The 25,848-nt window shown below is 36.6% G+C and overlaps 1 protein-coding gene across 6 annotated transcripts in view; it reads left to right on the top strand.

The window, feature by feature from the left end:
• TBC1D5 (TBC1 domain family member 5) overlaps positions 1-25,848 on the top strand; it is a 326,354-nt gene that overhangs the window by 121,399 nt on the left and 179,107 nt on the right. For 4 of the 6 annotated variants that reach the window (XM_040593276.1, XM_040593275.1, XM_040593273.1 and 1 more), the window contains one exon: positions 11,105-11,248. In XM_040593276.1, the coding sequence (XP_040449210.1) occupies positions 11,149-11,248 (100 nt within the window). In that variant the 5' untranslated portion in view covers positions 11,105-11,148. Of the gene's footprint in view, positions 1-2,607; positions 2,630-11,104; positions 11,249-25,848 lie in introns of those variants that run through there. The other 2 variants (XM_040593271.1, XM_040593272.1) reach the window with 2 other exon arrangements.

Below are 25,848 nucleotides of genomic sequence, written 5' to 3' on the forward strand. Positions count from 1 at the left end.
GGTTGGAAACAATCCTTAAGGTCCCTTCCAACCCAAACCATTCTGTGATTCTATGATACAGTTTTTCACAAATTGGTATATCATGTGTTTGGAGAGAAAGAAAATAATAAAATTGTTCAGAAGGGCAGAAGAGGGGGGGGAAAAAAAAAAAAAAAAAGAGTTGGAAACAAGTATGTGAAAACAGCTGTTTTGTCCGGGAGGATTCAGAGTGTTAATGCTATCATTTCTTAAAAAATCATACTGGTCCATCTAACACAGACAAGAAAACTGTCTGCAAAAGCTTTCTAAAAACAACAGGGAAAATTTAATCAAGGAAGTTTCTAACCATATCCTGTTTACATCTGTTATATTTTTTTAATAAAATAGGCTTAAAAGCTTAGCCTCAAAGGTGTTGCAAGCTTTCTTTAAAGTATAATGACAGCTGTAGTTCCAGTACAGTTCTTCAAATCTGTTCACTGTTTTGTGGGAATTCCAATTCCCATGCAACAAAACTTGGTATTTGGACGTAGTGGTCAGTGAATTGGAGAGAGCACTCAGGTAAGCCAAACGCATTTAGGAGCCATCAGTCTATTGTAATAATTAAAAAAATGAAAAAGTTTTAGAGAATCTGCCTGCTGTTCCGCTCCCATTCCCCAGCGCAGAAGAGCATGTACAATTCTCAGGGCAACTGATTCCTCAGCCCGCAACTTCTGGTCTTATCTGAGATCTTGCCCTGCTACTTAGGTGTTGTCTAAGAACGTCATGCAAAACCAGGCTTTTGCTTCTTGCTGTGCAGTGTGTGCTGACTCACTTCTAAAGCAAAATAAACCCAGGAATTAGTGTAAAGAAAATAAAACTTTTTGGTGACAGATGTTTCTGGTAAGACAAATTTCCTGTCAAACCAGAAAGTCCTTTCAACTCATAAATTGCAACTCGCTTTTATTAATATTTCCCCCTTTAAACAGTGTATTTTATCCTTATTTCTGAATTAATTTGTTATGGTTTCTTAGTGTTACTGTAAATTTTACAGTACACTTCTAAAGTTCTGCAGAATTAAATATTATTTGGTTTATTAGGCAGATTTTTGTTCCTCTATAACCTTGCAAAGTATTGCTTTCCTATTTGCTGGTTAAGACCTGCATCTGTTTCAGGTTTTCCAATATAGCCACTGTGCGTTTGATGTACCATGCCGCTTGTACTGGTGACTTTTATGCCTGTGTTTTACATGCTCTGGCAAGGAGCAGATACTGCCCAGAAAATATTTTAGGAGGAATAAATGCCTCTGAGTAACAGTGCATGATAGAAATCATTATGCTACAGTGGCCGTGCCTGCCTAGCTTCTCTCCGTGTCTGAAGACTTCGCCAGACCACTTGTTCCTGTGGCACTTTGATGTGCATATATAGGAAAGCACAGAACATTTCATCCAGCTGCTCAAAAATCTGAATGGAAAATATGAGAGCGGGGATGGGAAAATAAGTTGTAACAGATAGCACTGTATTAAGAGACGAAGTTATTAAAGAAGGAAGAGTATTGCACTGTAATTTTCTCCCATTGATAATATTACTAACCTGGAGAGAATTAGTGCTAAGAGTACTTGAACACCAGAAATGGAAGAGATGCAGCAGGATGTGCTGAGCAGCAGATTTCACTGTCTGAAAAAGGAAGAACCTGCCTTGTCATCTTTTTAGTAGCATGGAATACTGTGGTATGTTCCAACTAAAAAGAAAAAAAAAAAAATAAAAACCCAGAGTAAAATGTTGCTTATAGCAGTAGCGGTATCTTGGTATGAAGTGCTTTCATGCAGTCAACTGCCCACTAAGGTTAGCAGGTTTTATCTTTACCTTGTGTTTCCAAGTCTTAAGGGTTTCCTTTGCTTGAGGTATTTTGTTTTGGTTTATTTCGTTTAGGTATTGCTGTTTGAAACTCACCACATCCTGGGTATGAATATGTATTCTACAGAAATACGGAGCCCCTAGAGAGGCTCCTGAGCACCCTGCTTTTGTGGCAAGGCTGAAGAGCAGCAATGTGAGCAGGCAGTACATGACATAAATACTGTGTCTTAGAGTATTTCTTGTGACTGAGCGTTTGGGTGTGAGAAGGAGCATTCATGGGAAGCTTCAGCATATTTTTTACCAGGGGTGGCCCTACTCTGAAGCTTTCCCCCCCCCCAAGTATGGCCTTTAGACATGCTCAAGCAAGCCACCCTTCCCATTGGCAAAAGTAATGGGAAATCCTTGCAATTTGCATTTATTGCACTGCAACTGAATTAGATTTCAGATAGCACCTTGTCTTTGCTTTTGTCTTGCACCCAGTTTTCCTCTGCAGCTGTACCCATGTGCATTCACTCACCAGGATTGGATCACACAGGTGAACCTGACTTATAGTTCTTCACGTTATGCAGAAACTTCGTTGTAAGACACACAGCAAATTCTGTCTTCCTCTGCTCCTTTGGAAGTTGCTATGAAATTGTCCTTTTTCCTTAGCAAATGGGGCTTCCACCAGCTTTCTTTGTGCCTCAAGATGAGTCTATGCTGCTTTAGCAACTGCATATCTAGAAGAGAAAACTAGAAGAGAAGTATTTGATGCAAATGCCTCTGTGCATGCACGAACGTGCTGGTGTTTCTATGAAAATTCCGTCAACCCCTGTAGGTAAGTGTTTTCTAAAAATAGTAAAAGAATAAAGGCAGAATCCTAGATTAATTGCTTACTACTTTAAAGCTGTGATATCCTCGAAACTTATTTCATTAAATACACTTTTAGTGTCTAAGCTAGTTACTATCATTTTGGGTAAGGCTGCAGGCTAAGCTGCCATTTTTTCCAGTTCACTGTTTTGATGATTTCTTTCAGTCTTGACGTTCTCTGGCCCTTTGAGTTACATATGTATTACTAAAACATAAAGTGTGTAGCATAGCATGGTGCCTGTGTGTTCCTGAAAGTAAAACTCTTAAATAGTTAAAAACAATCATTTCCGTACCATAAACAGCAGCAAACTACTTTAATCTCTATTTGGAAGGACAGAGCTTTAATGTAAATTATATTGACCTGGTTTGTAACCAGGTAGATAAAATATATTCTAAAATAAAATAAACAAGGGATTTCTTTCATTTAATGGATTTCCAGGTGTTTGAATCATTTTAATATGAATAGGGTTTTCACCACCTCTAGATCACTGTAAGAAAGGGGAATAACTTTGTATTTGACCCATGCAAAGTTTTGAAATCTTACTGCATTTTTCCCTCTCCTTCTCTATCATCTTTCTCTCAGTAAAGTAAAACATTAAGTTACTTTCAGTCTTATGTCAGTCTTATAGTTCCTAAGCAATTAATAGGTCTTGTTGCTCTTCTCTGGACTGTAGCAGCTGGTTCTAATTTCTACATTATCTGCCTAAAGCTGGATACACTCATTCAGCTCAGGCTTTAGCAGCATTAGGTGATGGCAGATTTACTTATCTAATTTTTTTCAACTTGCTTTGGCTCTGAGGAACCTTTCTCTATTTGAGTCTTCAATTGAAAGGAAGCGCCGTAAAAATACAGCAGCGTAGTATTTTCACATCTGCTGCTAAACAGCTAGATCCGGGGGGTGGGAAGAGTGTTCAAGAGGGCAGGGGCTACATTTAGCTGTCGAGTTTGGATATTTTTTGGTTTTGTTGGTATTTCTTGTGTGAAATCAATGATAGATCAAAGTTGTGTTCTCTTAACAGCCTCATTGTGGAGCTGTCACACAAGCCTGCATTAAAGACAGGTATAGTTTTGTGTTGAGGGTGTGGAGTTTGTTTTTTTTTAGGAAATGCAAACTGTAAAATTGAGACTGAATTTGGCTGTTGTGTCTTTTTGTTTTTTCCTGAGATGAGACCATACTGAACGCAAAACTGTAGTATTGGGAATTTAGGGTGGTTGTTGCTGTTCATAGTTTTGTTGTCACCATTTTCAATGAAGAAAAGAGAGAAATAGTTTCATCATAGATGTCAAGTGTCACTATTCATGGCATTAGACCTTGGGAAACAGGGTTGGTGGGGGCTGTCAGTATTGACTATAGTGGTCAGCATTATGTAAGGATTTTGATCCTCCCTGCTTTACTCAAGTTTTTCTTCCTTAGTCAAACTAGCTTTTCTTACAGAATCATGTAACCTCAAGAGATCTGTAAGCTAGCAACGCGTGAACTTGTTCCCTGCTTGTGACAGAGATGTGGAAGATTTCCTATCTTCCAAATTAACAGAATAAAAAGTGTTTACTATGATAAAGTTTTGTGTGTTTGATTTGGTTTTCCTTTTTTTAACTTCTGGCATAAAAAAGTTTTTAACTATCATGTGAATTACCAAGAGAATACGTTGTCATGGTCCCAGACTATTTGTGTTTAGAAAAAACATGGCATTTTAATTCACTACTGAATTTATACTTTGCATGTTAAAGTACTGGTAAGACATGAAAGTTGTAGGGTTAAAACTGTAGACAGTGCTTTAAAGCTCCGGTGATAATTGTTCTTAGGTATGTATTCCTTTACTGTGGCTCTTGAGACAACTACTTAATAGACAACATTTGAATAATACAAATGTGCAGTTGGTAAAAATGGATTAGGGTTTCAGGGTGGTACCAATGGGTGATATTTAATATTGAATGACATGTATTAAGACAAATGCTTTTATATATAATTTATTTGGCATTGTAAATGCATTTATCTTGTGAGATACAGACCCCCTGTTGCCACATGAAGTATTCTGGAAAGGTTTGGAGTAAATAAATAATAAAAGCACTTTGATATACAATCTAACAATATTAAATATTAAGACTTTCACATGATTGATTTTAATACTTAATTAACTTATTTAAAGTCCAATGTAACTCTGTTTTTTTTATTAAAGATCAGACAGGCAGAAGCTAAAATGCAGGAAATGTTATTAAATAGGACAAAATTAATTGCATTTCATGATCATCAGACTCGCTGGCTGTTAACCTGTCCCTCAGTGGCATGATCCTGTTTGTTTTGTTCTGGACCCCAGCTGATATTAACGTTAATCTGCTCTTCCACGTCAGTCTATTTTTATGTTTGCATCATTCTATTTTAATGATACATAATCTGATACATTTTATAGAAGAACGTAGACTTGCTTTATGCTATCCGTGCTTTGTCAAATTGTGCACTTTTCCTCTGAGTAAGTGTTCCTTCTAAGGCATCTTTCTTCAGTGGATGGTGGGCCACCTGTGGAAGTGGCTGAGTAGGAACCCTAGCTCGTTTTAAACCGGTGTGTAGGAGGTGGGGGTTGAGTTTGGTGGGGTTTTGTTGCAGTTTATTTTTTTGACGCACTTGATCTAGTATCTTCTGTATTTAAATGGCACTGGTGATAACTGGGCTCCAGTGATGGAGGGCAGAAGAGCTCAGTGCTATGAGACAGGTGGTCCATGTGGCCTGGGTGGAAATCGCTCCCAGAGCAAAGAATAAAGCAGTGGATATTACAGGTTGGAACAAGATTTGTAAAAATGCCTATTAATGAGTGTCTTAGTAAAAGGTATCCAGCTTGAAACATACCAAACGGTCCTTGTTTTCCACAGTTTCTGCTCAGGACTGTCTCCTGCCCAGCCCTCTATTCAGAGAAAGCATGACTTAATTTTTTCCTTTCCTAGTTTAGCAGGAATACTTTAAGGCCCAGGAGATGTGGCCAGTGAAAGAAAACTCAGGGTCTAGAACTGTTTCTAGATTACTTGCAAGTCATCTGTACTTCATTCCTTTAAATAAACACAATGCACGTTTATTCTCCTAATACTTAATTCCTTATCTACTTGAAAATAGTTTCATATTCTGGAGAATCCTCACTTTTGTGTGCTAACATGCTTGATTACTTCATAAGCTGCAAATGAGGGGCAGAGTTATGAACCCTCATAACATGATGCTGTCAAACTTAACAAAACGTGCATAAGACCATTACCATATCAGACATTTGCTTTTAGTCAGTTCGTTTTAATCAATTTGACTTCACAGGGCAGCTAATTTATCACTTAGCTGAACAAGTATTTCCTCTACTTGTCATCAATTTAAGTAATTAAAATGGTAAACTTTGCTATATGGTGTGAAATAAAGGCCCAAAGATAATTTGGAGAAGGTGGTTGATAAAGTCTAATAGAATGAATACAAAGTATTATTTACATTCTTTGATATGCTTCAGTGGTTTTCAGAAATGTCATATTCCCGTAGCTTTGCTGGTACTGATACGAACTGTATTTTATTTGTGGCATATCCAAGATTAAACAGTGTTGTTCAGCTTCTTCCTCGAAGTTAGTGGGTTCTCTTTTTCCTTTCTTTAAGCATAAACCGTTTTGCTTTTTTGCTTGATCGATTGTGGATGAGGGCATGTCAGAGAGCAGCAGTGGGGCAAGTCCTGCCATTTGTGCCGTTGTTCTGCCCTGCTCCTAAGCACCTCCGCAAGCCTGCGGTCCCTCTCGTTCACTGCCAGGGGATGGGAAGGGAGGGGAAATGGATCTTGGAAAAGCTCAGAATTGCCTAATTATTTTTCATCTACTCAGTTACACCTTCAAAATATCCTTTGTGAGATTGATTATATTTTCTAATTTTGCCCAAACTATATGAATACTCTTCGCATTTTAAACATTTATTTTTCTGTTTTGGTGTGTTCCGTAGTTTGAAGAAATTATTTTTGGAAGTTTATATAAACACTGATGATTAGGGGAAACAATTTAGATGAACTGTTTTGGGGTTTTTTTAATTGAAATAATTCAGTAACTATTTTTGAAACAATGCTTGTTATCCATAAACTGCTCCTTTGAATACTGAATATCTATATTCAGTATCTGTTGCAAATGCAGAGGTAGATGAGTGTCTTATGACTTGAAATAAGGTACAGTATTCATGTTCAACTGTGCTATGTTTTGCTTATGAAATACTGATTTCAAATTTACCGCAATTTTTGAGATTAGGGCAGTCTTGCCACTTGCTCTTGTGGCAGTGAATAGTCTCACTGCTAAAAGAACTCTGTAAAGTTTGTTTTTATTTTGAATTTCTCTTTTTCTAACTGAACAGTTATTATAAACAGTTTCTTATGTGAACATTTATTATAATCCTATTGCAGACGACTGCTGTTTTGTACATTTCTGGTTATAGCTGTATACCTTTATGTCTGGGTAATACCTGGGTTTGTTGTGTTTTGCCCAACTCCAGTCCAGACCTGACTGGTGCTTCGTTGGTAGTTCAGCTAATGATAGAAGTATCTCTCACTTAAATTTTTATTTGTCTTGTATTTCTAGCTGGATAGGTATGACATATTAATGGAAGATAAAGTATGACTGAGTTGAGGCTGTTACCACTGACAGTCTGCTGAAGAAGTGGTTTTCATTTTTAATGTTTTAAATGGAATTTTTTTAAGCATTCCAAACTCACAGGTTTCTGTACAGGAGGAATGGCAATGCTGATGAAGTCATGACTGTGTGAGAAAGACTCATTTATGGCAAGAGGTGGTAGAAATAATATGTCAGAGCAGCTAATACAGAAGGCAAAAAAGCTTTTAAAGTCTCAGGTGCACGGACCTCCTCATGTCTAAAAAAGAAGCAGCAGACTTCAAAGCTAAGTACTTGCTGAGAACAAGAAAAGTCCTCTGAATTAGAATGGGTATGTTAAATCAGACTGTCTAATGCAACAAGTACTTGATCCCTGCTGTGCGGAAAGAGGTTGTTGGTAATACAGATGTTAGTAAACAGGAGTTGAATTTTTCCTAATGGAAACAGGTTAGTATTTTATTCCCAATGGAATGTGGAGGTGGTCACGGGGAGAGAGGATGATGTGGCTGTAAGCAAGTATCTCCGCAGAGTCCCTTTAATATCCAGTGGGGTTCTATGTTGGAGTCCGTAAACCCACCTTAAGGGATTTTTGGTCTCCATTGAGAAACTGGGCTGACGGGTCACAGATGTACTGAGAAGCTGACCTTACTGAAGACAGGCTGGATCCCCTCGGTGGGGGTGGTTTGGCGTGGAGCAGACTTGGGATGCTGCCCTCAGCGGTGCGTGAGGGCTCCCCTGCTCATCTACTTGTGGAGAACAGCCAGACAAGGAGTGCATGCGTCTGGCTCTTCCTTCGGCTAATGGGTGGATTAGTGTCTGTTTTCATTCCCCTAACTAGATAAATGTTTCATACGCAGCCTTAATTATTTTTTCATGTGTATTAAAGAATAGTTGAACTCCCAGTGCTGGGAAAGGTGCCTGGTCTTTGGGCTTTTTAGCCCTCCATCTTTGGAGGGGAAAAAAAAAAAAGCTATAGATAGAAGGGTCACTTCTAGCTTTGACCGAGATGTTAGGGTTTAACTGGATACACAGTATTGAGTCTTGTAATCTAATAATTGGATTTTGGATTTTTATAACATTTGTATTATTTCACATTGAGAATTTTAAAATGGCTTCTTATTTAATATGAACAATATGTTATAGGTCGTTACAAATCAACCACAAACCTGTAAAGAATGGATCTGTCTCAGAGTACGATTCCAAGTGTAATCGTAATTGTTTAATAATTCTCTTTGCTCTTTGGTAGAAGAGCTGAAAAGAACTTAAGTATAAACTTGTAAAGAAAATTGCTTGGCCTAAGGAGTGACAAGACTAATAGGTAGTGATTTTTTTTAACACTAATCAAATGTATCCGTAAACAAACACAAGGAACTGATTAAATCACTGTGTGAATATCAGAAGTAAATCTATTCAGCTGTTTAAAACTGCTCTAAATGTCTGTAAAGTAAATTGTGGCTCTTATATGTTGTAAAGGCATGGCATTTGAGGAATATTTAAAAAAAAAAAAGAGAAGGTGGATACAGAACAGAAGAATACAGAAGAACTAACTTAGTAGAACTAATTCCATGCTATGTTATGGATGTAAGACAGTGTATGTCTGAAGCATATTGTGTCTTAACTAAGTGGTAGCCGCTAAAACTGCAAAGGCTGGTAAGGTCATTTGGTGCTTTATTCTCAGTTTGAAAGGCACTCAGCATTGTGCCTTGGTCAGATCGTGTAGTAATATCTGAAGGACCATAAAAAATAGAAAGTTAGACTCTGGCAGCACAGTTTGAAATAAGCTGGTAAATTTTTGAAGACAAATGAACAGATCAGTAGAAAGGTAGTTACAGTGACACAGCAAAAGGGAACAAGAGCAGCAACTAAAATTCCAGCAGGAAAAAATTATAAACATCTCTTTCTGCAAAGTTGGATGGGTTTTTTTTGTCTGTTTAGTCAGGTTTTTTAAAGTCCGTTCTTCCAAGTTGTTTGTTTAAGGTATTAAATTTAGATATTTATTTAAGATATCAGGTAGTCATAAACGTGTCTGTATTATGTAGCCATAAGACTGCAGGTAAATTTTGATATGTTATTTAAGTGGCTAGCAAGTTTTCTCCAAGTTATCATTCATGCATCTTTCATGATTATGGTTTATGAATTGCCTAGGAAACACATGATGTATACTTGCATTCATCATAAGTTGTGTTGAGCTAGTACAAAGAGTTGTTCAAGGCAATTCTGTGCTTTAGTGGTGTGTTTTATCATATGTTTGTAATAATTTGACATAAAAGTGTACCACTGCAAAAGCAGGCAGTCCTGCTTCCCCTCAGCTCCTGGCTCCTTGTTCCCGACAGCTTCAGGTATTCTCTTCTAGGTAAATAGTGAGAGACGGTGTGACCATTTCAGCACCACACTTAACACAGGTGCTGGGGCAAAGAAAGGACAAAATACTCCACAGCTGAGAGAGTATCCTTTCAGAAGCAGCCTGGGTGCATCGGTTTGAAGGAAATGCTGAACAGTGACCCAACTGGCTTTGTTTCTTATTCAGTATATTAATTTTTTCACCTAACTTAGTAGGAAAATGAAGCAGATGAATAGTGTATAAAACCAGAAAGGTCTTAAGAATCCCAGTCCCCTTCCATTTGTTGACACTAAGCAGAAGGTATAAAGAATCCGTGGTCAATGCCATGCCTTGTAAGAACCAAAGGAAAAGCCTAATTGATGTGATTACCAAATCAATAATATACCAATCCTGAAAGTATAGGTGCATACCTTTCTTAAAATACAATTTTCTTGGAGTTAGAAATTTATGGTGCTTGTAAACTAAGCGGTTACAGTAAGTGATATTTAAAACTCAGCTGGCAATTGAAGGTAGCTACTTAGTGTTGCTTGGGCGAATCAAACCTATTTGGCTGGTGTAGTTCTTTTGTGCTGCTAGTTAATAAATTGCTGTATAGCGACCAAAATGCCGTCTTGACAAATGTACTCTTGTGCTGTTAATGCACTGGAAAGGTCGTTTTTCCTTCTTACTGCTCTGGCCATAACACCATCTGCTTTTCACCCTTTCGTTGGCATCCTCTTATTTGTTGCGGCCAATAGTTCTCGTTCAGTGACACGATAGCGATGTGAATGCCATTTAGTAGCCTGTGACAAAGAACCCATCTCACCTGCTTCCTGGGTTTTCAGTTTTGGGCCTTCTCCCCTTTTGCCTGTTATTGTTGGAAGGTCGTCTTTGTAAACAGTCACTAGCTAGCTGATTATCTTTCTTCAAATGCCTCCTTAACACTGTATGTGTACAAAACTAATATTAATCTTGATAAAACCAAAATTGGCCATAATAACAGTCAGTGTTATGTCATCCTCTCTTTCTGCATGTGTTTACGTCCCTCTCTCTCTTATACTTGCCCTGTGATTTCTGAAAAACTTGTTAAAAGGAAGTTTTTCTAGGTGAGAGGTCCTGAGTCCAGAAGAGTGATAAAGGTGGGTCTCAGCTCAGCTTTGTTCTGTCATCTTTATCATCCCCAAGGACTAGCATCGGTTCTCCCTGGAATCAGACTAAAAGTTGAGTTGGGGAAGCTGGAAAAAGGAAAGGGAGGAGGCTCTTCCCTCACTTTAGTCAGTCAAAACCACACTTGCACTTTCACTTGCAGTTGGAGGTGCTATAACACTTCTTTTGGACTGCAAATATTAAAATGTGAATGGAAACACTATTTTTCTGCTATTAGACAATTAATGGTGATGTTATGGACAATGAGGAGAGGTTTTTAGCATTTGTGCTATTGACTTGTGTGAATGAAAAACAGCTAAAGCAGCACTGTTTGTTTCTCTTTTTTTTTTTTTTCGTTTTTTTTTCTCCCTCCAGATAAGTACCCTTCAGTTGGAATTTACTACGTTTACATTGCCAGTATGTATCACTCTGTGTCTGAAACCAGTCACCCTTTGCAAACAGAGGAACAAGAAATAGGCATTGATCCCTTGCAGAGTTATTTGAACAAGCCAGGGGAAGGTGAGTTCTGCATTTCTGTACATTTTTGACTTTATACCTTAAAAACCTTATATAACTGTGTCATGATAACTGCACCTGTCAAAATTTGTTTAATTCTCTCAATGAAGTTGAACAGAGTAACTTAAAGAACATTTCACAGAGTATGTGTAGAACACACTGACACTAATGAAAACCATGAAAAGTCAACTTTCAATTACAGACAGAAACATTAGCCAAATGTTTAATGCGCTGTCATCCTTTTTTAATCATAAACCAAACACTGACTTCAGTGTAAGAATTTCGAAATGCAGCATGGCTTTATGTTACATTCTCAAGCATGGGCTCTTAACACTGCTTTGGTTTTAGGGATTTTTTCCTGTTTTTTTTTCTTTTTTTTTTTTTTTTTTTTTTTAAATCTGCCATAAAGTTCATTATATTATCTTGGATGAGATTCTGCAAGTAAAAGGGATGATTTTCCTTTTGATGTTGTTTGACTCAGCACCTATATTCTTATTTGAAACAAAAATGGAAGTTGAGATAGAATTAACATGTTTTAAAGGTAGAAATTACTATGTAACCTAAAGTAAATTAATTAAATGCAGTATTTGGAAGACTCTAATGAACAGTGAGAACAAACTGCTTGCATAATGCAATGCATGTCTGTGTTGCTTGTCTTTTCTACTTATTTGCTGGTAGTGACAGTATAGTTGGTTCAAAGAAAGTGATAAGCTTAACGAGAAAGCTCGTCCTTGTCATGAAAACATTCCTCAAGTACTCTGTTATACACAGTGGCACCTTAACTACCTGTAATTTTCCAGTCATTGAACACATGTACCGGGAGGGCAAAATAAAAAATTTATTTTAAATTACAGAGTTGAAAAAATTTGTCACATTTCCGAAGTCCCTCACCCGGATCAGCTACTCTGTGTGGCTGTATCTGCCTGTCTTCTGTTTACTAGTGCTTATTTAAAAAAGCTATGTCAAGTTTTGGTTAGGTTTATTACTTCAGTTTATAAGAAGCTGACGTTTTGCTTTAAAATAGATTAGTAAAACACTGTCCGTTCAAGACAGTTTTTTTCTTTGTTTCTTCATTGGTTTATAAAGCTTTTTCAATGTTAGAAAATGAGAATGAACATCTAGGGGGATGTATTTTAACACCTCCTGATTAAATGAAATACCTTTTCTAGGTCAATGTTCCTCCTTTATTATATCTGACATCTTAAAGATATGGATCCATTTTAGTTTGATAAACTAAATGCAGTTTTGTACATATTTTTAGAGACTTGAAAATAATTTTTTGCAATAACCTAAAATCATACCCATTTTCCAGAGGAAATATAGCTTGCTTTTAGTCTACCCCAATCAGGAAAAAGATAAGCATTTTCTTCTGATATTTTTTCCTTAAAAAAATAAAAAATAAAAATACTCGTAATTCTCTCAACGCTGTTTCAAGAAAAGCTAAGATTTTTACCCTGTTAAAAAACCACTGTAAATTAATTTTACCCTTTATTGTGCCCAGAAGCAATTAGTTACCTTGCCTGAAAAGGTTTCTCATTTTTATCCCAACCTTAACATTTCTATGACATACAAAGTTATTAGTATTGAATTGATGTTTAAAAGTGCCATTAATTCATTTACCCCAAATGTTCATTAACAATGTAAATGTATGCTGATGTTCTATGAGACAAGGAAGTGACTAATGACTCTTCGCACTAACAACACTTAAAATGAATAGAAACTTTAGATAGCTAATCTTGAAGTAATCAAGACCCTCATTCAGCTTGGCATCTCTGTATGCTCTAAAACAGCTGTCAACTGTTAAAAATATATACACAACACATACATACGCACATGCGAAGATAAAGATATGTAAATACATGGTTCCCCAAGTCATAAAGGTTACCAACTATGGTACATTTTTTATGTTCTATCTATGTAAATATTTTATATAAAGCATCCATTTCATCTTCATAGGGTTTTTTTACTGTGAAACACATGCTGCATTTTAATTTGAAACTTTATATATCCAAAATAAGTCTTGGAAGTTTTAATATTTCATTTTAAATAAAGCATATACTTAGATGGTGTTAGGTCTTTGGGCATCCAAGTATACAGTTATTCCTGTCCATGCAGTCCATCCTTCATTGTCTTCACAAAAGTATTTCGAGACAAGGTTTTTCAAGTTGGCCTCAACTTTCAGGCATGGTACAATCAACTTGGTGAAAATCTGTATTTAAAAGTCTTCTGTATCATGCATCGTAGAAATATGGAGGAGAGGTAGTCCATCAGTCGGAGGTGTTCTGTGTAATATTACGGAATATGAGGATATCTGAATAATTTTTTGAAGCAGTGCTGAATGCTCAAGGTATTACTTTGGAGACGAAGTGATGGAAGTCTTAAATGAGATAAGGTTATAAAAATAAAGCACGCTTTGATAAGGATGCTGAAAATAAATAATTAATCGTAGAGCTAGTCAGAGTTGTTTGTCTATGTGAAGTATTGTATTTTTAGTATGTGGTGCTTGGTATGCAAGGATACCAAAACTTGATGGAGAACCAGGAGATGTCCTGTCCAGCTGCAGTTTTGAAATTCTCTCACAAGGCATTTTCATGAAATAAAAGAAATCTCAGAACTAGATAGAATGCTGTCAAGTGTAGCTGGTTGGAAAGCTGCAGGCATAGACTATTTCTTGTTCATTTGCTGTCAGCTTGGAAGGATATATTGGGTGGGATTCCAGGAATCTGTTGATTGAGCCTAGTAGTACTCAGGACTTTTATTAAAATCTCAGTGAAGCTATAGAGAGAAAAGAGTTTTTTGGGGACAGGGCTGCCCTGACAATGGAGGGGCAGACACATAATTCACAGTATTCTTGAGATTTTGGAGAAGTGGCCTGGGAAGAACAAGACATAGTTCACTAGGAGCAGCTGTGAGGGTGAATATTGCAAATGCTCGGCAGGAGACAAGTGCCTGGTTGAACAAATAGTAGAGCATTACAGATGAGGTAAGTGTCATTTGGAGAAAGATCTGGGTGTTCATAGCACTCCAAATTTTGTGTATCTGACGAACTTTGAATCTTGAGTTATGATGAGTCATGAGAATGTGCTTGTTTGCAAGTTTAAAAAAATCGGGATAGGCTGTTAACTAATTGACAGTCAAGATCTTTTTTCTAGCCCTTTAAAATATTCCAAATAAACGGGTAAGATAGTATTTCAGTCTTTTTCTGATGACTGGTTTGGCTGATGTTATTTTCCTGCTGTATGATTTTTTTCAAGATCGAGAATTGTGCATTGCATATATGCACTCATATATGCTTTTTAAAATAGCATTTTTAATAGTTGGTAAGAAATTTGTAGCAGGGGTTCTCACTTTTGCAGTCTGATACTTCAGGTGGAAAATTTTAGTTCTTTATAAGAATTTTTAATCTTTTATTATCTCTTCTGGATCTGCTTGTGTTTTACATGCATGTACGTATGTGTGCAGTGTTACATTTGCTTTTGACTATAGTAAGTCAATGGTATCTTGCTACATTTTCTGTTCTAAGAATCTTCATTATATAGTTCATTTTATTTTAACAATATTTTTAAATGATTCCCTCTGAAATACGGATCTTTATCAGAGAAACTGATGAATTTTTTCTTGTCTTCAGCAGAGACTTTATAAACCCTGTATATATGAAAAGAAATTTCAGAAACATTGTTCTACCTTCTCCCTGTGTATTGCAGCTGACAAACTATTTTGTTCACTTCCAACTGCCTGAGGTTTATATTACATTGAAATGGGATAACTAGGTTAACTGTTTCTGAGCTGCCGTAGATTTTTGCTCTAACTTGCAGTGTTCACAACATGGTGAAACAAGTTTTGAAGAGCACATTAGGTAGTATTCCCATTTCATTGATGTAATGAGAAAGTTGATTCTCTAAAGACAGACTGGAACAATGCATTTAATACTCTTCATTTAATTTGCTCAATATCACAATTAATACAATTAAGGTCACTTGAAATGAAACTATTAACGAATTGGGTAATTTACTTTAACAATGTCAGTGTGTTCTCACGATTACATTTGCTTTAATTAGTGTACAAGCTATTATTTAATAGTATACTTCACATAGAAAAATGTAATGTGTTCTTTGTTCTTAATAGAAGGAAAGGGGAAACCTTTAATGGGTCTGAGTTTTAGATTTGGAGTTTGGGGGGTTATATTTCACATCTAAAGGCTATAGGTGGTGGTGAGGACGGAGAAGGCTGATGTAGCTGGAAGGACAAAGATAACTGCTGGAGCCTGTGACTGAAATTAATCCAGTTGAGATAGATCAGTTGCCCACCTCATGCTTACTTACCGTTGCATCCCTCCTGATTCTCAAGGCAGCCATGAAAAAACATGAGAGGCGGTAACAGGACATTCATATTTCCATTTTGCCCATTCTGTGTGTTTCCATTGCTTGTCTTTGGAGAATTTTGCTGTTCTGGTGTTAACCTCATAACCCTGATCGGTAGAAAGTATCACCATGTAGAACTATAATTAATATGGAGTATGAGATACCTGGTTTATATCAGTGTTATACAGAAAACATGCAGAAGACAGAGGGGAATGAATTAATGAAGTAAATGCCACCTTCTCTGGACCTAAAAGGACCTATGTGCTGTCAGATAATTTCCCCAAATCTTAAGTGTAATTCACATGGGACTGCGTTGGTCTTGGGTACATCCTTTCGCATTCGTTTCAGGGTTAAGTGAATTTTTGATGTCAGAAAATTGTATTACCTCCTAATCAGTCAGTACTGTTCAGTGTTACGAGTCGGGGGGTTTTGCCCTTACAACCCCTTTCAGCCAGGGAGACAAGGCTAATGCAGATTGCCCTGTATGGTGTGTAGCTGTCACTGTTTTTACAGAGATCGTTTCCATGATTATATTTAAAAGAAACAACCACAGAGGTCCAGACCTTTCTGTGTGAGAAGTACATTCCTAGGTAAAAGCAAATGAGGATGCAAATAGAGTGAATACTTGAAGTCTTACTACTTCTTATCAAATGTTTTTTGATAGTGTATTGTATGATGTCATGTATGTCATGTAATATGTGCTCTTTCATCTTCTCTCCAGGGAGGGACATGTAAATGAAGTAAAGCATTGTGTTTTTAAGAGTCCTTTTAAATATGCACGCTACTTTGTGTTTTCATTAAAAAGGCAAGACTGGAACAGAGAACCTCTTGGCGTTATATTGGAACAGAAGATGCTGAGGGTTCTGATTGTTTTTGATGCCTTTGGGATTTCAGGCTACGGTTTGCACCAGGCCCTGAGAACACCATGTGTCTGTCCTGCATTGTTTTTTTTATATAAATATATATATATATATATAATTTTAAAATAATTATTTTTATATATTTATGTATATTTTATATATATATATAAAAAGTTTTACCCTTTAGGCAGAAAGTGTTGGTGTGCCCCACCAGCACAGTGGTTGCTAGTGGTCCTTACTCAAAACCCTTGTGCTTTTCCTCCTGGGCTTGGCTTTTCCATGGAAGGCACAGGTATGCTAGAGGAGAAAGAGCTGTCTTCAGCCTGGCTTGCTTCGTATTGGATGAAAAAAGCAAGAATGTTTTTTTACATCTTCAAACACCATATGCTGACATAACAAGCATTTTAATATTCATTTATTAATGATAACTACTGTTCAGCTGGCTTTTAATTGAGCAGCAACAGGATTGTAGTGACAAAGGCTATCGGAGCAGCACGGTATGTCTTGAGCTAACTCAGCCCGTCACTAGCTGCTTCCTCACAACTCTTCATTTTCTCTTCTCTTTTCTGTGTTAGAAATACATTGTTATTAAGAGATCAGTTAACAGAGAAGCTATGCATGTTTAAAAGTACATTTATTTAATGTAGTTGAGAAATAGTTGAAAAATAAAATAAATTTATTAAAAGTTAGTTGAAAATCGCTAGCACACAGTATACTTTTTCCTTTAAAAACTGTATTTGTGCGGGTGTTGAAATGCTTTTAGAAATTTGTGGGTTTGCGCCCTTTGGGTTCAGTGCCTTGTTACAGATTCGTAGTTAGAAACTGCAGGAAGATTCTAGATTACTTCAGCTGTGGGAGAAAATGTGAGTAGCTGATACAGTTACCAGCTTCCAGAGTTGGAGTTTCCTCTTTAGAATTGGTAACTCCAGGATTTTTGGTGGCCTCACAAGTTGCATGTTACGTTCATTCCAGTTTGGAGGTTATACTGTGGCATGGGTAACGAGCACGAGCAGTGTAGGGAAATTGCCCTCAGTGGCTGGTAAGGCAGGTGTTAGAGAAGACCTTTTGGGCAGCAATGCCTGTTGATCTAAAAGAAACCTAAATTGTTAATTTTGAAAATTCTACTCTAGATGGGTGTATGGAGGTAAGTTCCTTCTCTCTAATGACATTGGTACGCTACCTTGCTTCAGTCACCTCAGCTGGGAGATTCCAGTTGTTTCCAGATACAGCCCTGCCCAAATACTGGCATAAATCACTTGTCAGCCTCGTGTCGTTCTTCTAGTAACTCCTTGTGACCCCACTTCGGGAAAAGCTGATTTCAGCATTTCTTTTTCTTTTCCTAGCTTTTCCCAAATGCAGGTTAAAGCTCAACTAGCTGGCTCCCGTCTTGCTCCCTAGCATGCCTGTAATATAATACATGTGGTATAAAAGGAAATGATACAAGTTGAATGAAAAAGAATGATTTTTTTATTAAATTTTACATGCTTAAAAGAGCTTAAAATACCAAGCAGAAATTTCCATTTTAACTATAGTAACCTACTGAACAGCAAAATTAAAACAGAATAATCTTTTTTAATACGACCTCTGTAAATGTAATTAAGAGTATGTTAAAACTAGCTTATTATTAGAAGTTATACAGAAGCCAACGATAAGAATGGAAGCATTCTTTGAATATTTTACTCAGACTTGATACAAAAATATAATATGAAGGTTACTACCCATAAACACCTCACATATTAAGTGTTTCCAAGCAATGATCAAATTATGTTAAATGGCTATATCTCCTACATATCGAAAAGGCAGATTCTCTTAATTTAAAAAAACTGAACAGTACAATTTGATCGTACTTGTATATGTATAATAAAAGACTAGTTAATCAGAATTCTAGCTGAGGCCAGCATGTTTGGTAAAGCAGTCTGTGAATTGCATGCCGCTAGCTGATGTGACAGACTTCTGTATCCGAGATTAAATGTAAGTTGAAACATTTTGAAAGAGTTTAACTGCCACAGGTTTGATTGTATTAGAAGCCGATTGCTCTGTATGACAGAAATATGTCGGCACAGATGGGATCTTTCCTGGTTTTCATATATGTGGACATGTAGAGGGAACTGGAATTCCTTATTTCAGAAAGGGAGGGGTTCAACCTACTTACGTGCCTCATGATACTGCAAAGCTTCAGTTTTAGTCTTCTGATCGACTAATGAGCCTTATTCTTTAGCCTCCTTGGGTACCCCTGTCGTTGTCCTCTTTGGGTATGCAAAACTAAGAGGTATGGGTGGGGAGAGAAATAAAGTTCCGTCATACTTACTTTAAGTGGTAAGAAATTATCTGGTAAGATGCATATTATTTATTGACAATCTGGCCTTTTAACAAAGAAAAATAGGCCCATGCTTAGGTTGCCACCGCTACAAGCGAAACAGCTGATACTTTAATGAACAACATACTGAGGGCCATCCAGGACATAAGGCAAATTAAGCAGGTTACAAACTGCATGTCTTCTGTTTAGGTATAGGAGATCTCCCCAGCTCTGACAATTAGCTCCACTGATCAGGCAAGCAGACAGACACAAACAGAAGGAGGCCATTTGTATCAATTTGAGGAACAGGACCAGTAATGAAGTAAAATATCCATACCAGGTAGTTTCACCTCCACTTTGGAACAGATATTTCTAACTGCTGGTTTCAGCTTCACAGTAGCAAATAAATAAATAATTACGTGATCCTTAACAAAAGATGATTTTTCTGTTGTTTACAAATCGAGAGCAAAGCAATAATAATACTTCTAACCTAGAGGGTTTTTGTTTAAAAAAAAAAGGAGAAAACATTTTCTGGACATACAAACAAATATGAATCTTGGTAACCTGACAGCTTTGTTTAAACGTTGAATTTGAGTTTCCTTTCATGAAAATCTTTTCAAAGTATAGCAATTCAGCTGTGAAAACCTGAATACATTAATGATGACAAAGAACCTCTGGAATGAGCCAACATTTGTTTTTGTTCTTTTACAACGTTTCCTGATGAATTGCACATACAAAAGTGTTGCAGGTTATTTTAATTTTCTTTACTTACTTTGATAATAAATGTCTCCACTGTTTACCTTTTTGGTTAAGGTACCTTATTATTACTAATCAGCTTTAATTATTTATAGCAAAATGAAAGATAATTTATAGCAAACTGAAAGATATTTCTTTGATGTTGAAAAAGTCAGGGACCTGATCCTATTAAAATGAATGGCTAGGTTCCAATTAACTGTAAAGGTACTAAGCCTGAGTGCCCTTATTGTCTAAGGGGGGCAGAATTTTAGCCCAAGGTACTGGACTGGAGTTCCTCAGTTTTGGGAGTGTTCAGGTTTCAAATGTTTGGTTTGTCATGCGTTTGGTGTCGAGATCTGGCCACGCAGAGGCAGATGCATATAACCGACTTTTAAGGGTCCTGGTCTTCATTTTACTCCTAAGATTCACAATAATTGAAAGAAAAGCTAAATATACAGGGTAGGGGGAGAATGCCTTTATCTCTAAACAAAATTGAGTGCTAAAATGGGGGGAGTGGGAGAAACGTGCGTAGCCTTTCTATTTTCATTGGTCTTTCTTCACAGTCAATAAATAGCAAACTAACCCAAGTCTAAACAAAACTGGATAAGAAACATCGTGTTTCGTATGCATGTATGTGAGCTTGTGTTTAAATCTTGTTTGGTGTAAGCGAACTATTGCTGGGTTTTGTTTCAAAATATTTTAAGCTTGTGATTTATATGGTTGTACGTATACCTATACGCTCTATGACAAGATTGAACACCTCTGTCAGATCTAGAATATCTTTCAGTTATTCTTAAGCATCCCTGTTCAGCTTTTTCATCATGTCAGGCATTTATATCACTGCATCGGTAATCATGTGATTATGATGTTTCAGCTGCAGTACAAATGACACAAAAAGGGTATAGCAAATTAGATTTATTTTCGCTATTTGTGACAATCACGCAAGCCTGTGATAGTGTATGCTCCATGGCTTGATCTGTTTCAAAAGGGAAGCAGGACTTGGGATGTTTGTTTTGCATCTCTGTGCTTACCTCGTCCTTCTAGAAGGTATCATACACCAAAGAAGCTATGGAATTAATTCTCATAACTGCCATAGGAAGAACAACTAGACTATGTTCTCATACAAAAAAAGAAATTTGAAGCAGGTGAAATGATATGCCTGTTTCGTACAAGAAGTCTGTAGCAGGGCCAAGAACTGGACCCAGATTGTTCAAGGTCCAGGACACTGCCTCGGTGACATCCTTCAGCACTTGCTTTCTTTCAGCCAATTTTTGTGAGACAAGTAGATAAATCATTAAAAAAAAAAAGTAACTTTGGTACATGTCAGAACGCACACTCAATCTTTTCATGTTTTGTATACAAATTTAAAACAGATAAGCTCTTGTCAGCTTAGAAATTGCAACTAAAAGTATTTTTGGTAACTAAAAATATTGTAGAAGACGCAGATCACTGTCATCTTTTCAGTATTATGAGTAACCAAATAAAGTGTTTTGGATCTGTTAAACTGTTCCCTAAACTTTGGCAAACGGTGGCATAGTACAGACATATATGGGCGTTACTATTAAAACACGATTTGGCCACACGTTTAAAAATGCTACTCCAGCTTAATGAAATCATTGACAAAGTTGATCTGTTCATGCTTGTTTATTTCACTATTTTGTATGTCAGCATTGCCAGCTCCTGTTTTAGAAGAGGGAAAATACCAAAACTCCTTAAGAGATTTTTTGTTGTTGTTGTTTAAGTAAGCACTACCTGCTGCTTTTACTGTTTCATTGTGTTATTGGGTACAGGGTGCATTACCTGGCTTGACGTGTTTCTCGATGTACCTTGCAAAGCAGTGAATATAGTTGTACCTTCGTGTTTACCATACAGCTACTGTTGATGTAAACAGAACACCTCTCTCTCAGGTATTTCATGTGTATGAAAGTATGTGGGAAGGTTAAAAATCAAGTTTAATGTAAGTAAACTGTAATGGCCACTTAAAAAAAAAGGAAAAAAAAAAAACAAACAAACAAAAACCCCACAAACAAACCAAAAACCTGCTCTACTTTTTCATCTGTTAAATATCTTAATTCTGTACAAAGAGCTGGCAGTTAAATGTTTCTGCTTGGATACTAGAGTGGTAAACAATAAGACATAAACTCCAGGATAGGAAGACCACACTCAAATTTTTGAACAAATTCCGTTGAGTTTAGTACAACTGGGACCATGTAACCAAAATATTAGCAAGTGGCCTCTATGCTAACTTTCTCCACTAAAATTGTGATATCCCGTTACAAATTATTATTCTTGATCTTCCTAGAAGTTAAAAAGCACAAACTTCATCCCGATAAAGCTTTTATGGTGGTGATAATTCTTTTCTTCTGAGAAATTGGGTTTCTACTGGAAACAATGATTTAAACTTAGGAAAAATGAACTGTATAGTGTTTCAATACAAAGTGCAATTGAAGGGATCGAATTCTCATGTAATACATGTGAAAATATATTTTAAATAACATGAAAATGTGTGAGTTTCATTATAACAGGGTACATTTTCTGTATGTCATATTTGAAGATACTATTGTTGGTTTTGTTTGCTTTCATTTGAAAAATTTAAAGGGTGGAGCAATGGAACATAAATCTGTCCATTAGTGGGCATTTCTACTTTGCACTCAGAAGAATTCTCATCAAATTTGATTTGCTGACTGGTGGCCAGAACAGATGTTATCTTAATGGAAGAGAGAAGCATCTAGAGCCACAGGGCCACCTGCAAACTTCTGTGACCCAATATTGGTTCATTGTTTATTGAAGTACGAAAGAAAATACTCCTTTGCAGAAGTATACAAAGCTTCATTCTGAATTAGTACAGCTAGGTGGCCATAACATTATGGACTACACTAAGACTGAGATTTTATTGCAAGAAAAAATGTAGCATTAATTGTTGCTATTCTCAAAAAAAAAAAAACAAAACCACCTTTGCAGATGAGATTCTTTTGCTTATTTGAATTTGAAAGAAAGAAGGGGATGTAAATCAGAGCTTTTACTGTGGAAGACACTCTGTTTTGGGGTTCTTGTAACTATAACCAGAGACAGCTTATGTTTTAAAAGTTCTGGAATTAAAATTGACATTTTTCTGCAGGATTAATTTTAATGTATTTTATAAATTCACGTTTATGATGAACACATGACAGTTCTAGTTGTGTCATTTGCATGAACTAAAGTTACACCCTTGTAACTGTGGCATTAGAATAACTAATTGTTCAAGTGAAGATTTTTGAGTTTTGTGGGTTTTTTTAAGAAGTTGGTTTGTAACATACTTCTGTCAGAAGCAAACTTATGATTTGGAAAAATACCATATAAACCCTGTATTAAATTCTCCTTGGCACTTTTAAAAATGAGCATATAAAGCCTGTTTCAAATGGTCTTTGGCTCTTTCTCATACGTTTAATTTTTGCATGAAAAAAACTTCGGGTTTTGGGTGTTGTTTTTTTTAAAGCAGCTATAAATGAAAAACACAGATTTAATTCTGGACATGAAAAAGCTGCAGATTTTTCGTCTTGGAATTAATATATTTATGATACTACAAGTCCTCTAGATATTACAAATTTAGCAAGATACTTGCAGATTTTCTGCGATTTCAAAGACACTTACTCATATCTGTCAGTTTCAATTTGAGATTCCTATGGAAAAATGAGCACGCATTTGGTATCTGGCATTTGCATTTCTTGGCTGAAGACAGTTCTGTTTTTCTGCATATTATTGTGCTCCTTGATAAAGCTGTAGCTCGGAGACGTCATTTCAAACTTTTGAATGTACCTGAATTTGGGGTTTTTCTTTATTAATACGTAAATATTGAGTTAAACATTGTATTAACTGTGACAATCTCTTAACTCAGATACAGAAGTCAAACACTTGTGATTTTTGTGAAGCTGAAATCAATTGTTCAATTGGTAGTTACTTTTGGTATAGATATAACAAATGATAGTATTAACATTAAAACAATGCTGAATCTTAAATTAGAAGACGTGACCTCTGACAGTCATGTAGTAAATTACGTGTACAGTGGTAATTTTCTGCTAACCTAGTGTAAGGACTAACTTACACTGTAGATCCTACAACGTGGGTGCTAAATCTGATACCAAGTCTTTGCTGCAAGGGAATAAAAATAAGCAGTTATTTTATGATTCCTTCATGCTGTAATTGCATTAGGAAAAAAAGGCATGATTATTGAGAAATGTTATTAATCAGATTTTTCAAGGTAATTTAAACCTTTAAATTTTACTTGAGGCACTGCAAGACTGATACGGGTCTTGGTGAAAGGAGCAGGATTTGTACAAGCACCATGTTCAGGCACCTGCTAGTGCCCCTTCTGGCTTGCCACCCAGGTAGCCATTGATGGCTAACCCAGGTTACCACAATGAACATTGGACACCTTGTAATTATTCCCCTGTTTAGGTGTTTGCTCTGATCGTCAAGGGATTTTTCTGTTTATAAATTGACGCCGTTTTGCATCAAAGATGATGAGTCAGTTTTAGGACTTATGACTTACTTTAGTAGTTCTCATTTACCAGTTGCTCTGAAGTCTGCATCTGGTTTCAGTTTTGATGAAGTGGAGGCAAAGCACAGTTTGAGAGCTTTGGGTTGGGTCTGGTTTTTTCCTTTTACAAACCGTTATGTCAGTGCTCCAAGCGCCTGTCTCGTGGCTGCTTAAAACAAAAACACCTATAAAAGGTCCCACACTGAGGAATATGTACTGATTTCAGGCAAAAATTCTTTTCATTTGGTGTTTATGAATTGCACTTTTAAAACTTTGCCTGGGGGTAGGGAGGAGTGTTTCAGAAATAAGATGTTTAAGCAAAATGACTACAAAAGCATGTAATCTTAGATTTTAGTGTATTTCTTCTTCTGAATAAGTTATGCTCTAATAAAAATTAAAGAGCAAGTTGCATTTCGAAGATCAGGTCATCATAATTCATTGACATTAGGCCACATAACTGAATAATGTCTTACTTCAGTGAAATACATCAAATGAGATCAACAATTATGACTCATAAACATGCCTCGCAGGCATAAAACAGCAGGGAATTAGCATGTGAGGCTGATAAATATGCATGTAAATAAGCTCCCAAAGGAATAACATGGGTTTGATTGATAGGTTTAGAATTGGAACATATGTAAACCCCTTTATTCCTCATTCTGGTGTAGCTAAGTAAAGATGCGTTTTACTTGTTAAAAGTTTCAATAACTTTGTAAATCTTAATGCCACATCTGCTTTTGTGTGTGCAGGCACGTGTGGGTGTCACTTGAGAGATTGATTGAATTGTCTACGGGGTAGATGCCCTCACACTAAGATTGTAGCGTTTGCCTATGTGTATTGGAGCAGTTGTGTATGTGCATGTATACGTATTTGGGCATGTTAGGCAGTATTGAGCAAAAGATTATTTGGGGGTCTGTTGTACTTAGAATTTACAGATTTTGAAGTTTACTTAGTAAGTAGGAAACCGAATCGTGAGTTTTGGTCTATGCACCGGTATATTTATTTTTGCAAATACATTCTGCATTGAAGGTAATTACTATTTATATTACAGAAAGTCCCACAAGTGCTACTATGTTTAAGAGCCTGGCAGTGATTCGTTATAAACTTCCATTTTTGTTGGCATCTTACAGCTTGAGCTCTTATCTGCAACTTCAAAGTACCTGTCACAGCAGTATCTCTATGTTGATCAGCAGAAGCGCTTATGCTGTGCAGAGATTTACATCTGTATTCTTAGAAAAGTATATAACATCCTTTGTGTTTATAAAACATTAATACTTTGCTTTGCTAAATACAGACCAATTGGTTGCCATTGTCATGTGGCCTGGTGTACATCTGCTTTATTACCATTCCCTGCTATTAGGCAATAAAAACTTTTCCAACTGATGCACACTTACTGACGTTGCATCAGACTGTGATTATGCTGAAGTGATCTTAGACCAGTGGCAGGCAAGATGCAAAACCATTTTCAGCCGTGCGAAGTGTGTATTGACTGTAGGTTTTAGTTATGTGTGGCTTATAGCAAAAAAAAAAAAAGTTGTTCGGAGAAATTGGAGATGGGGCTGGTTATCAGAGATCAGTTGTTCACATGTGAAAACCTCAATTCTGTAATAACAGCCTTTCACTTAGAGATACCTTTCTGTGGAAATAAAGCTTGAGCAAAATTACTTCCATCTGTTTAGATTTATAGGCTAGCAGAGAATAAATTTCCAGTGAAGATCAGTAAATTCAGGAGCTGTTGCTTAGTTCTGAAAGCCAGCCCTTTTTGCTGCTTAAAAATAAATAAACTAACACGTAGCACTTAGAGACATCAGCATCAAATCTCACTCGGGTTCTCA

This window comes from Falco naumanni, chromosome 4 (genome assembly GCF_017639655.2).
Source record: "Falco naumanni isolate bFalNau1 chromosome 4, bFalNau1.pat, whole genome shotgun sequence".
Classification (NCBI taxonomy): Eukaryota; Metazoa; Chordata; class Aves; order Falconiformes; family Falconidae; genus Falco; species Falco naumanni.